The sequence below is a fragment of the Marmota monax genome, unplaced genomic scaffold, assembly GCF_021218885.2.
Source record: "Marmota monax isolate L192 unplaced genomic scaffold, Marmota_monax_Labrador192_F-V1.1 WCK01_AAM20220418_F8-fsc00017, whole genome shotgun sequence".
Classification (NCBI taxonomy): Eukaryota; Metazoa; Chordata; class Mammalia; order Rodentia; family Sciuridae; genus Marmota; species Marmota monax.
The window spans coordinates 4,928,855-4,941,289 of NW_026695241.1; the positions used below are offsets into that span (position 1 = coordinate 4,928,855).

Below are 12,435 nucleotides of genomic sequence, written 5' to 3' on the forward strand. Positions count from 1 at the left end.
ACCACATCATTAAGCTGTTCATTCAGTTGTGTGACTTTTTTAACAAATTAATGATACTTAACTGTAAACATCTTAAGTTTCCCAAATTTTTATGAATATGAACTCTTACTATTTCAATTTAATATGTATTTTTTTCTTTTCTAGAAATGAAAAATCATTTATATGCAATTATAAAGAACACTGGTTTACAGTTAGAAAATTAGGAAAACAGGTAATATTTCTGCTTTTTTTCCTGCCTTTCTTTTCATTCTGCACTCTATTTGAAACTAAAATGTAAGGGTCAGTACCTTTAAAATGAAACTGACCATAAATGTAGATGAGGCATGGGTTTGGTATGTTTTGTTTTTCTTGTTTTTTTTTTGGCAGTGCTGGGGATTGAACCCAGGACCTTGTGCATTCAAGGCAAGCACTCTACCAACTAAGCTATATCCCCAGCCCCATAAGTCACAATCTTTTAAATTTATTATCTCTTGGGCAGTATCTCCAGGGCCTTTTGCCTGTTGGCAAGTGCTCTGCCACTTAGCTTTATCCTCAGCCTCCATTCAGTGGTTCCAATTTTGATGGATGGATATTTGCTATTTTAAGAGATAATTCGATTTTCTTTTATAGGTTTCTTTGTGACAACCATATACAATTTAACTATCATGATAAAAATTTTATATTTAAGACAGTGCAGATGTTGTTACTTTTCAGTAGGGTCTTTTGTGATGAATGTGTTCTGCCCAGTAGACTTTCACATTTAGAAATTTGTATTTAGCCTAGTACTGACCCAAAGCCTGATATCATGTCAACCAGGAATAAAAGTATGCAAACAAGTTTTCTTTCATGTATCAAGATTATTCGGGCTGGGATTGTGGCTCAGCAGTAGAGGACTCACTTAGCATGTGCAAGGCCCTGGGTTCTATTCTCAGCACCACATAAAAATAAGTAAATTAAATAAAGGTATCATGTCCAACTACAACTAAAAAATAAATATTAAAAAAAAAAAGATGGGCTGGGGATGTGGCTCACGCGGTAACGCACTCGCCTGGCATGTGCGGGGCGCTGGGTTCTATCCTCAGCACCACATAAAAATAAAACAAAGATGTTGTGTCCACCGAAAACTAAAAAATAAATATTAAAAAAATTCTCTTTCTCTTCTCTCTCTCTATCTTAAAAAAAAAAAAAAAGATTATTCAAAGAATTCTAAAATGCCCTCTAATACACACATCTTCATTAAGTCACTTCTAAAAAAAAAAAATTGTGTTTTGAACAAGCTATTTGAAGAAACAGAATCATTTAAAGTTCTTTTTATTAGAATTTTGAACTTTTTTTTAATATATATATTTTTAGATGTTGATGGACCTTTATTTTATTCATTTATTTATTATGCGGTGCTGAGAATCGAACCCAGTGCCTCACACATGCTAGGCAAGTTCTCTACCACTGAGCCACAGCCCCAGCTCAGAATTTTGAATCTTTAATAGAGGGTTATTGAAAACCAAATTGTATGATTAAAAAAAAGAATGAACTCTTAATATATGCAACAACATGGATGAATTTCAGAATACCATGCTGAAAGAAGCCAGACACAAAGCACTGTTTTCTGTGTGGCTCCTTTTATAAGAAAGTCCAGAAAAATGGGAAGTAAGCTATAGTGACAGAAAGTATATTAACCAGTGATGGTGTGGGGATGAGGAAGGAGGGAAGCAGGAAGAGGCAAGGGCCGCAGTAGGGTGCTAGAAACCCGCCATAGTGGGTGCTTTCACTCTCTTGCTTGTCTGGATGGCTTCATGGGCATAAACATGTTAAAATTGTAGATTTTAAGTATGTGCAATTTATTGCTCATCAGTCATACCTCAATAAAGCTGTTTAAAAGAATAAAATGAGTGAAAAACAAAACAGAGAAGTGAAGAAAGAGTGCATTGAGTTAAATCAATAAAAGATAATTCAGAAACAATATCCTTCTGTCATCTTTGAAGTCAGCCACCTTCAAGCAGCTTTACCTTACCTGGAGCCACAGGTCAGTGGCAGAGTGAATGAAGGCAAGGCTCTGGATTCAATCCCCTGCACCCCCCTAAAAAAATTCTTTTTTTTTTTTTTTCAAATTTTTGTAGTTGTAGATGAACAGAATGCTGAGGATCGAACTCAGTGCCTTACACATGCGAGGCAAGTGCCCTGCCACTGAGCTACAGCCCCAGACCAAAAAATTGTTTCTTAAAGTCCTCCCTGAGGAGCTGAGAGGAAGTAGATATGTAGAGACTCAGAGTATATAGGTCACCCAGAGGGAATTCACTCTGGGAGAGACCCGAGCAGGAGGTTGCCAAGATGATTTAACCTCTGGATTTTATTTATAACTTCAGGAGTTTTTTGATTTTTTTTTTTTTTTCCTTGCAGTACTGGGGATTGAACTGAGGTCCTCACGTATGCTAGGCAAGCACTTTACTGCTGAACTACAATCCCAGTCCCTATCTTCAGAAAATTATGTCAAGAGTTAGATATTTCACTTTTTTTCTGTTTAATCACTAGGTTTTTTCTTTTCTTTTTTCTTTGTGGTGCTGGGGATTGACTCTAGGGCCTTGTGCATGTGAGGAAAGCACTGTACCAACTGAGCTATATATCCCCAGCCTGCAGAGAAACTTCCATGTTATTATTTTGAGATTTTTTTTTTTTTTTAATTTTAGTTCTTCAAAATTGAATTTTCACATTTTGAACTAATTTACCTTTGACCAATACAGATGTCAAATTTTGGTTTGTTATCTTTAGTTCTGATTCATATATTTTTTAAAAATTTAGATTTTTTTTTCATTATGGATTCTATCTGTTTGAGGTACCTGTATAACAAAAGAGAAGACTGGAAAAAAGTATTATCAGGAATGTCAAAATCTAGGAAAAGTATTTAATTGTTCATGATGTTGACAACAACTTTGAAACTTTTTATATCCTGTAGGTTAAAGTTGTACTCTTAAGAGGAGTTACTAAATCCTGTTAATTACATGTGATGGTGGTTTGGTAAACATGTTGAAGGGAATTAGTGATTATAAGTGCTCTTTGTGGAATGTCTCATCTTTCTTACAATTGGATTCTTTTCACCAAAATTTTCAGTAGTGGGAAAACTTTGTGTAGTTGCATATTTCCAGTATGATATGATTAGTTACTGATGCTTTAAAAAAAGATTTAGCCATAGTTGTCAGCAAAGACATTATAAAGTACCATTAGTTTCTGTGTGGAGGGGATTTAAATTTATGGCTTGAAGGTTTTTTTTTTTTTTTTTTGGTGTTTTTTCCTGTACTGGGGATTGAATGAGGTGCATTCTACCACTAAGCTACATCCCCAGCACATTTTAAGACAGGGTCTTGCTAAGTTGCTGAGGCTTGCCTAACTTGCAATCCTGCCTCAGCCTCCTGAGTAGCTTTGACTACAGGTATGTAGCCATGCCTCACTGAAGCTTCTGCTTTAAAAAAGCATTTAATAGTGATAACTCTATGCCATTTTTTTATCATATTGTTCTTAAAAGTCTCAAAAAAACCCCCTCAATTTGGCATATTTTCATTATTTTAGGCAAGCTTACTAGTGGGTTATATCTATTAACATGTGAAACTTCTTTATTTCATATAATATATACTAAAATGTTGACCTTTTTTTTTTCCCCAGTGGTTTAACTTGAATTCTCTTTTGACGGGTCCAGAATTAATATCAGATACATACCTTGCACTTTTCTTGGCTCAATTACAACAGGAAGGTAAATAAAGTCTTAAAACTTTGTAATGTTGTCTTTCAAAGTAGCTAAATAGAACTGGGTTCTCAGATGTGAGTGTAACACAGTTTTTCCATCAGAGTCAGTAAAAATCTTTACATTTTGGGTGGTGAACTTTAGGCTGGGATCTGGATGATACTGTTCAGTGTGATTTCTCTCTGACGCCTGGGGCTTCTTTACAGCCCTTCTAAGTAATAGTTTTTTCTTTCATGTCCCACATACCACAGGCCCAAGGGGAGGTATGGATATTCTTCTTGTTTGTCCATGTCCCTTCTAAGCCAGTGTTCCTCCCTGTTAAGTCGAGCTCCTTTGAAATATATGCCTCTAGACTAGACTATATGTGTCCTTTTGGAGTCATCCCTGAGCCTCCTCTGTTTTCACTGGAGATTTAAGGATTCATGTATATCCCCCAACCTTCAATTTCTTATATCATTCTTAGTGATTTTTTATATCAGTAGTCAATCTGACCACCTTCTTTCTTAAAAGATCATTGTCTTCACTTTCTCTTTGCCATTATTGATAACCATAACCATTGTCAAGTCCCAGTTATAAGCATCCTGTTCTTTGACTACCACCTCCTGTCTGTAGGCCATGTTTTCTCTGTTTTTCGCATTCTAACAATTCTTTAAATTCTACCATGGGACCCAGACATCCCCTTAAACTATTACTTTCTTTTTTACCCTGCTTATTTTCTATGATCCATCAATATTTTTTACTTCTCTTCATTCTTCAATTTCTTTCCCTTTCTCCCTCCATTATAATTTTAGTGACTAAAATCTGAACTCTACTTATAAATCCTATTTTGGCCTTGGCCATTCCTGTACCAGAGCAACAGAACATGGTTAAAAAAATAACATAAAATATGTTGATTGGTCTTGTGATTATTAATGTTCCCTTGATGTGCTGCTTGAACTGCCTGTTGTATTTCCTTAGTAAATCCATGTACCATTCTCCAAGATGATTATGTCATAGCTTATCTCTTTAAACCTTTGGCCACTTCCAGCTTCCTTCCTTTCACCTTGCTTATGGAAGAACATGGAAGCAGTTAAAATTGAACTTTATTGTCCACCAGCAAATCTGCCAGCTTGTTTATATCTGCTTGTGTTTGAGCCTCTTAAAATAGATGAGCTGTCTCCTGCATCCAAACTAGACCAACCCCTCCATGTAATTGGATCCCAGCTCTTCCTACTTAAGATACCCCTGCTCTTATCTCTCCATTATCTTGGGTGATTATTTCTTTCCCCTTTTTCTAAATTGTTTTATTTTATTCCTATCAGTGGAGAAATAGCTCTTTATCTCCATTGATTAAAAAGGAAAAGCATCTCTTAATTCCACAGAACTCTGGCTGCTTCCCATTTTAAATTTTCTTCTTGAACTCATCCCTAGTGTGTTGTCTCCTATTCTTGAACTCATTCTAGACTTGCTGCCAAAACCAGTATGTCACTGAAAAATTTTTCTCAGTCTCACCAGTGACCTCCATTGCCACTGCTGGTATTCAATTCTCAGTCTTCTTTTTATTAGAGGGTGTAGTTGATTATACCTTTTTATAAACACAACAAAACAAACATTTTTAAAAATCAGACAAAATATTCAAAAAATGACACCTGCCTCATGTACCCTTCACACAGCTTTAACAGTTATTATAGCCTTTTATTTGTACTTTGTCTGCTTCTTTCTACTGTTTATTTTGGAGCAAATACTGGGTATTTTATTATTTTTCTATGAAGTATTTTCTTAATAAGTTTTTTAAAAATGAAAACTAAAAAAATAGCCAAAATAACTGTATTCACATCTTAAAAAATTTAATCACAGTGCTTTTAAAAACATCAAATACCCTGTGAGTATTCAAATCTCTAGTCTCTCTGGTTGTCTTATGTGTTTACAGTTCAGTCTGGTTTGAAACAGAATTGTACTGGGTTCGTATATTTCCTGAATCTAACTGTAGGATTCCTCTCCTCTTCATTTTTTCCTGTATTAGTTTATTTATTTTACGGGGTAGAGGATGAGTCATTTGTCCTGCTTCTCAAGTTCTGGATTTTGCTCATTGAACCTCTCTTTTTCGTGTCTCTGGATATTCTATTGCTGGTCTTCAGATCAGTAGACTTGATCCAATTCAGGTTGATTTTGGGGGGAGATAGAAAGATTTCACAGATGATGTGGCTCTTGATAGTTGTTCTTTTGTGATCTTCACCATTAGTGATTAATGCCTGGATCCGTTTTTCACTGAAGGTTGCAAAATGGTGATATTAGAATCTTGTCATTCCTTCATTTATTAGCTGGGATACTTCTATATCTCATTTATTTCATAAATAAAATACTTCCTCTCCTCATTTATTTCATAGTTTATATAGAAGAGGAAGAATAAATATTTTTTTCCCTCAATCTTTTGGATGTGTGTGTGTGTGTTTGTGTGTGTGTGTGATTGAACCCGTGGCTTTGCACATAATAAGCATGTGCTCTGTTACTGACTGAACACCTCTGTCCTTTTGTCAGTTTTTAAAACAAATTGGTTTTGTGTGTCCTCCAAAGGTGACCAATTAATTTTTCATTTTTTAAAACTAAAGCACCATTATAAATTAATTAGTTAAAATGTAGTTCACATGTTTTAGTCCTTTGTAAATATTATTCATATTAACATTCAAATTGTACCATCATTGACCAGTGGGAACATTTTGGAGTTTACTCCCAAGTGTCTGACATGACCAATGTGGTCTTTTGAAGGTTCACTTTCTTGTTTAACAGGATGTTTCAGGTTTATTTGTGCATTTCCTGCCCTCATTTCTCCAAGGATACCTGGAGCCTTTTATTAATGATAATTACAGATCACAATCTGAGCACGTGGGCATGCTTCTTATGACTAGGTTGGACATCTTGTTGTCATTTCGATTTGCATTTATGATTACAGTGTTTTTCCTTGTTTGGTTTTATATACTTGGGTATCTTGTCTTTTAGGCCTAAACCCTTGGTTCCTCGTCATGTCTTGCCTTCTTGAAACACCCTACTCCTGGCTTCCAGGCCACCGTGCTCTGGTTTTCCTCAGGCTGCTTCTTTCAGATTCCTTTTATGGATCTTCTCATTTCCAATCTGTAACTGTTGAAGTGATCCAGGGTACAGTTCTTGGACAGCTTCTTAATTATGTGCTACTCCATGATTCTGTCAACTCTAAGATATGTATTCTAACAGTTCTCAAACTTTTTAACCTAGATACCTGCTCTGAACACCAAACTCCTAATTTTGACATTTTTACTTGGAAGTCCAGAAAGCAGTTCATTTTAATTCACAAAAAACTGATTTTTTTTTTAACCTCTCTATACATGATGTCTCTCAAGTTTTCCATTTTAGTGAAAAATCATTCTTACACTCTGTTTCCTATATATTGATAAAGCCGCTGGAGTGTTATTTTAAAAAATATAATGCATATTATATCCCACACTCACTCTTTACCATTCAGTGGCTTCCCAACACACTTAGAATAAAATCTAAAATTTTGGATAAAACCCAAGAACTCTACTACTTTACCTGAATGAGGCAGAGTGTCCACTTTTAATGACATGCTCCATGGAATACCAAGGTGAGCTGGCATATTTATTCTAGGATCTAGAAACAATTTCAGTTTTACTGGCAGAAAATGTGTTAAGCCATGTGAACTGTGAATATACTTGTTCTTGTAAAGTTAAATGTACTAGTTTGAGTTTTACATGAATAATTCTTTTGATCTTTGATTCATTTTTTTTTAATTTTTATTTTTTTATTAGTTGTTCAAGATAATACAATGATCTTGAATATCATACATTTGATTCAAATAGGGTATGAATTCTCATTTTTCCACGTGTATAGATTGCAGGATCACATTGGTTTTACATCCATGTGTATACATACAGCAATCCTAGTGTCAGTTGTATTCTGCTGCCCTCCCTATCCCCCCTCCCCTCCCCTCCCTATTGTCTACCCATACTACTGTGACACTTACCTCTCTCTTTCTCTTTTTTTTTTCCCTTCCCTTCTCCCTCACACCATCGTATATGTATTTTGTGAACCCGTGAGGGTCTCCTTCCGTCTTTACGTGCATTTCCCCTTCTCCCTCCCTTTCCCTCCTCCTCTTTTCCTTATTTCTTGGTAATCTTCTTCTCATGCTCTTCCTTCCTACTCTGTTTTGAGTCACCTCCCTTATATCAGCAAAGATATTCGGCATTTGCTTTTTAGGGATTGGCTAACTTCGCTTAGCATAATTTGCTCTAGTGCCATCCATTTCCCTGCAAATGTTATGATTTTGTTATTTTTTACTGCTTAATAATATTCCATTGTGTATAAATGCCACATTTTTTTTAATCTATTCATCTCTTGAAGGGCATCTGGGTTGGTTCCACAGTCTAGCTATTGTGAATTGTGCTGCTATGAACGTTGATGTAGCTGTGTCCCTGTAGTATGCTCTTTTTAGGTCTTTTGGGTATAGTCCGAGAAGGAGAATAGCTGGGTCAAATGGTGGTTCCATTCCTAGCTTTCCAAGGACTCTCCATACTGCTCTCCAAATTGGCTGCACCAGTTTACAGTCCCATCAGCAATGTAGGAGTGTACCCTTTTCTCCACATCCTCGCCGCACTTGTTATTGTTTGACTTCATAATTGCTGCCTTTCTTACTGGAGTGAGATGGTATCTTAGAGTGGTTTTAATTTGCATTTTTCTGATAGCTAGAGATGGTGAGCATTTTTTGTGTACTTGTTGATTGCTTGTATATCTTCCTCTGTGAAGTGTCTGTTTAGATCTTTGGCCCATTTGTTGATTGGGTTATTTGGTTTTTTGTTGTTTAACTTTTTGAGTTCTTTGTATACTCTGGAGATTAGAGCTTTATCTGAAGTGTGAGGGGTAAAAATTTGTTCCCAGGATGTAGGGTCCCTATTTACCTCATTTATTATTTCTCTTGCTGAGAAAAACCTTTTTAGTTTGAATATGTCCCATTTGTTGATTTTTGATTTTAACTCTTGTGCTATAGGTGTCCTATTAAGGAATTTGGAGCCCGATCCCACGAGATGGAGATTAGGGCCAACTTTTTCTTCTATTAGATGCAGAGTCTCTGGTTTGATTCCTAGTTCTTTTATCCATTTTGAGTTAGCTTTTGTGCATGGTGAGAGAAAGGGATTCAATTTAATTTTGTTGCATATGGATTTCCAATTTTCCCAGCACCATTTGTTGAAGAGGCTATCCTTTCTCCAGATTCATTCTTAATATTCACAAAGGATATCCAATAATAATCAACAAAGTTTAAGAGAATTTATGGTAGAAAAACTTTAAATCAATTAGATTTAGGTCTAGCCTACCTGTATTCAGTTTCTGTGTGGAACATCCAGCTGGAAAAGCCCTGGCCTCCTGCCTCATATTCATAAAAAATTATATTGGAGAGTGTAACTCCTTCCAAACATGTTTGTCATTTTGGCTAGATTTTATATTAACTTTCTACCTCCCGTTTTCAGTTAGAAGGGATGTATTTGAGTGTGGGTTTTGGTGGCCAACAGCTGTTTGCACCCCTGACTCATTTTACCTACATTACCCGTTGTTATACACATTATCTTACTGTGTCTTCACATCAGTTTGGAGTAAGGTTCTGGTATGGTCTGATCAAGAATTGAAGTAATCAAGACAGATTGGTAACATGATTGACCAACACCATGCAGGTGGGAGGTAGAAGATCTGGGATTGACCCTACATGGTCCAATTCTAAATCCTTCGCTCTTCCCCACTCCTTTACTAAACTGCTTCTCTGTTCCCATTTAGTGAGTAGTCTGTTGGGTCAAGTGCTATATTAGTAGGGCTTTAATAAACACTGTTCCCCTTGTTTCTCGTAGTCACTCTGGAAGATAACTATTTTAGTGCTATAGGTAGGGAAAATGAGGCTCAGAGACTTTAAGTAATTTGTCCTGGATGAATACATGTAAGAATCATCATTTGATCCCAGGTCTTTCTGCATCTTCAGCTTGGTTCCCTCATCCCCCCATAATATGCTGCCTCTCTGTTATCATTTTAAGTCAGTTCTGAATCTCTTTCTAGTTGTTTTAGTTTATTTTTGCCTTTTTTTAGGTTATTCTATATTTGTTGTTAAGGGTGATCTACCAGATTGTGAAGCTGACCAGCTTCTGCAGATGATAAGGGTCCAACAGATGCACCGACCAAAACTTATTGGAGAAGAATTAGCACAACTAAAAGAACAAAGGTAAAAATTAGCTTATAGTATAGAAGATATAATAGTATTTCATTACAAGAATTAAACTTCCATGCTTGCATTTAATGTGTGGTGTTTTACAGGGGCTCTTTTTTAGGGTTTTCATTTTACTTTTAAATTTTGATTGATGGATTGATTGTGCTGGGGATTGAACCAGGTTCCAAGCATGTGTCCTACCACTGAGCTACACCCTAGTCCTCATGTTTTCTTTATAAGAGACAGAGTCTCATTGTGTTGTCCAGGTTGGCCTCAAATTTGCCATCCTCCTGCCTCAACCTCCTGGGTAGCTGGGACTGTAGGTATGTGGCATTGCACCTGGCTAGGATTTAGTCTAGTTTTGTTTTGTTTTTGTGGTGCTGGGGATTGAATGCAGGGCCCTGTACATGCAAGGCAAGTGCTCTACCAACTGAGCTATATCTCAGTCCTATTTTAGCAAAGTTTATTGAATCAGTTTGAACGAATTCTTTGAATTACTTAAGTGTATTAACTTAGGTGCACATTACAATACCATCTTCATATTACTAGAGATTATCTGACAGAAAACTTATTTGTATTAAAATCTTCAGTTTGCAAATGCCTTTGTATTATGTCTAAAATTAAAGACTAGGGCAGCAGTTATTATGATTGCTTTTGTTCTTCAGAGTCCTTAGAACAGACCTGGAACGGGTTTTAGAAGCAAATGATGGATCAGGAATGTTAGATGAAGATGAGGAGGATTTGCAAAGGGCTCTGGCACTAAGTCGCCAGGAAATTGACATGGAAGATGAAGAAGCAGATCTCCGCAGGGCTATTCAGCTCAGTATGCAAGGTATAAATATTGTAATGTGTACCTTATTTTTGAAGAATTGATTCAGATTGTTCTTAGTTTTCCTGGAAATTAGTGTATTGTTACTATGAGTTCTTAAACAGTTACTGCAGCAGCTATGTACAGTCAGCTTTTCTTTTAGATTTCTTGTAACGTATATCACTTTTACAACTTATATTAGAACTGTATTAGTACATTTAGGAAATGTAATTATATTTTAATTTATTTTTTATTTGATTTGATTATTAAACTGTACTAAAACAACAGTAAATTTAGGGTAATCTTTGTAGGCGTCAGATGACCCTTATCCAAACCAGTTCCTTCATAAATGTATGCATTGGATGTGACAGAAGGACTGGACAGAGAATATAAATTGATTTGACAAAAATTTAACACTTTTATGCAACTTTAAGCTTAATTGTGCTTTTTAGTGGGCCCACTTTTTTAGTGATATAAATCCATCAACAAAGAAGAACAAAGATTATTCCCTCAGGAATGTAGGCATAGAAAAACGCTGACATAGCTCAAAGTGTCTAACTTAAGTGTGAAGTGGTTTATTTTTGTAGTTTTGTTTTAATTTCACTCATACAGATTGGTTTCTACTCTCTAATGAAATCACTCATCAACTGAATTCCTTAGTAGTCTAACTATACTTGCGATTCCATTTATACAAAAATTGTTTCTATCCTGAACGTCTCATGCCTCCCAGCATACCACTGAATACTCCATTTGGTATGCAGTACCAGTTTTTACTAGTCAAGCCCTGTTGGCTTAGCCTAGTAATCTGAGGTGTATTTATATAATTCATTTCTCTTACCAGTTTACAGGTTGATAAAATCTCTGTTGTAATACCAGATATTGTGGTAGAGGAGTATCGAGAATGGATTTGTCTTAGGATCATTTGCCTAATGATCTACACCTTCAAGACATGGGTTTGAGGAACACCGTGTCTTGAAGGTGTGGGTTCATTTTTAATAAATTGAAGAGAGCATACACGTGTGATGTTAGTGACTTCTCATAACAGGTTGCTTTTTGGACCTTATTCTCAGAACTGCTGCATTGCACTTGGGTGTCAGCTTTGAATGTGATAGGCGTAAATTAGATTTAGTGTGCCTTAGTCCATGAGACTTTCACTGCCCTTCTGATATTTTCAAAATCTTAAAAGCTTGTTCAGATAAGAATAAACATCATCTCTTGAATTGTTGAATAAAACAATTGCTTTTTGTTCTTTTATTTTGTTTTTAGGTAGTTCCAGAAATATATCTCAAGATATTCCCCAGACATCAGGTACAAATCTTACTTCAGAAGAGCTGCGGAAAAGAAGAGAAGCCTACTTTGAAAAGTAAAGTAGTTGGTACAAATTAAAGTTGCATATTTAATATTTGCTTTGGCTATTTTGTCTGTTTGTAAATGTCTGGTTACCGCCTGAACTTTGTGTATATTTAAATGTACTTAAAAATTTTTACAGCAAATAAAATACAAAATGAATGTAGTTTTAGGGAAAAACTTTGCCACAATACAGAATAAATTTTAAGTGAAATAAAGTGAAAGAAACATAGTAAAACTTTGTTTATCAAAGGAAAATAGAATTAGGCAAGGGAAGAACAATGCCTGTTGATCCTGTGTGTACAGAATTCTTCACTAGTTAATAAGAAAAACAGCACTGGAGGCAGGGAGCGC

General features: G+C 35.8%; 1 protein-coding gene and 1 non-coding gene across 4 annotated transcripts in view; one reads left to right on the plus strand and one right to left on the minus strand.

Moving 5' to 3' along the window:
* Atxn3 (ataxin 3) overlaps window positions 1-12,435 on the plus strand; it is a 40,472-nt gene that overhangs the window by 11,312 nt on the left and 16,725 nt on the right. For 2 of the 3 annotated variants that reach the window (XM_046440629.1, XM_046440631.2), the window contains 5 exons: window positions 145-211; window positions 3,634-3,721; window positions 9,809-9,941; window positions 10,592-10,758; window positions 12,001-12,097. In XM_046440629.1, the coding sequence (XP_046296585.1) occupies window positions 145-211; window positions 3,634-3,721; window positions 9,809-9,941; window positions 10,592-10,758; window positions 12,001-12,097 (552 nt within the window). The remainder of the gene's footprint in view (window positions 1-144; window positions 212-3,633; window positions 3,722-9,808; window positions 9,942-10,591; window positions 10,759-12,000; window positions 12,098-12,435) is intronic. The other variant, XM_046440630.1, reaches the window with a different exon arrangement.
* On the minus strand, window positions 361-433 carry Trnas-uga (transfer RNA serine (anticodon UGA)). The gene has a single exon. It is a non-coding gene; the product is annotated as a tRNA-Ser (tRNA).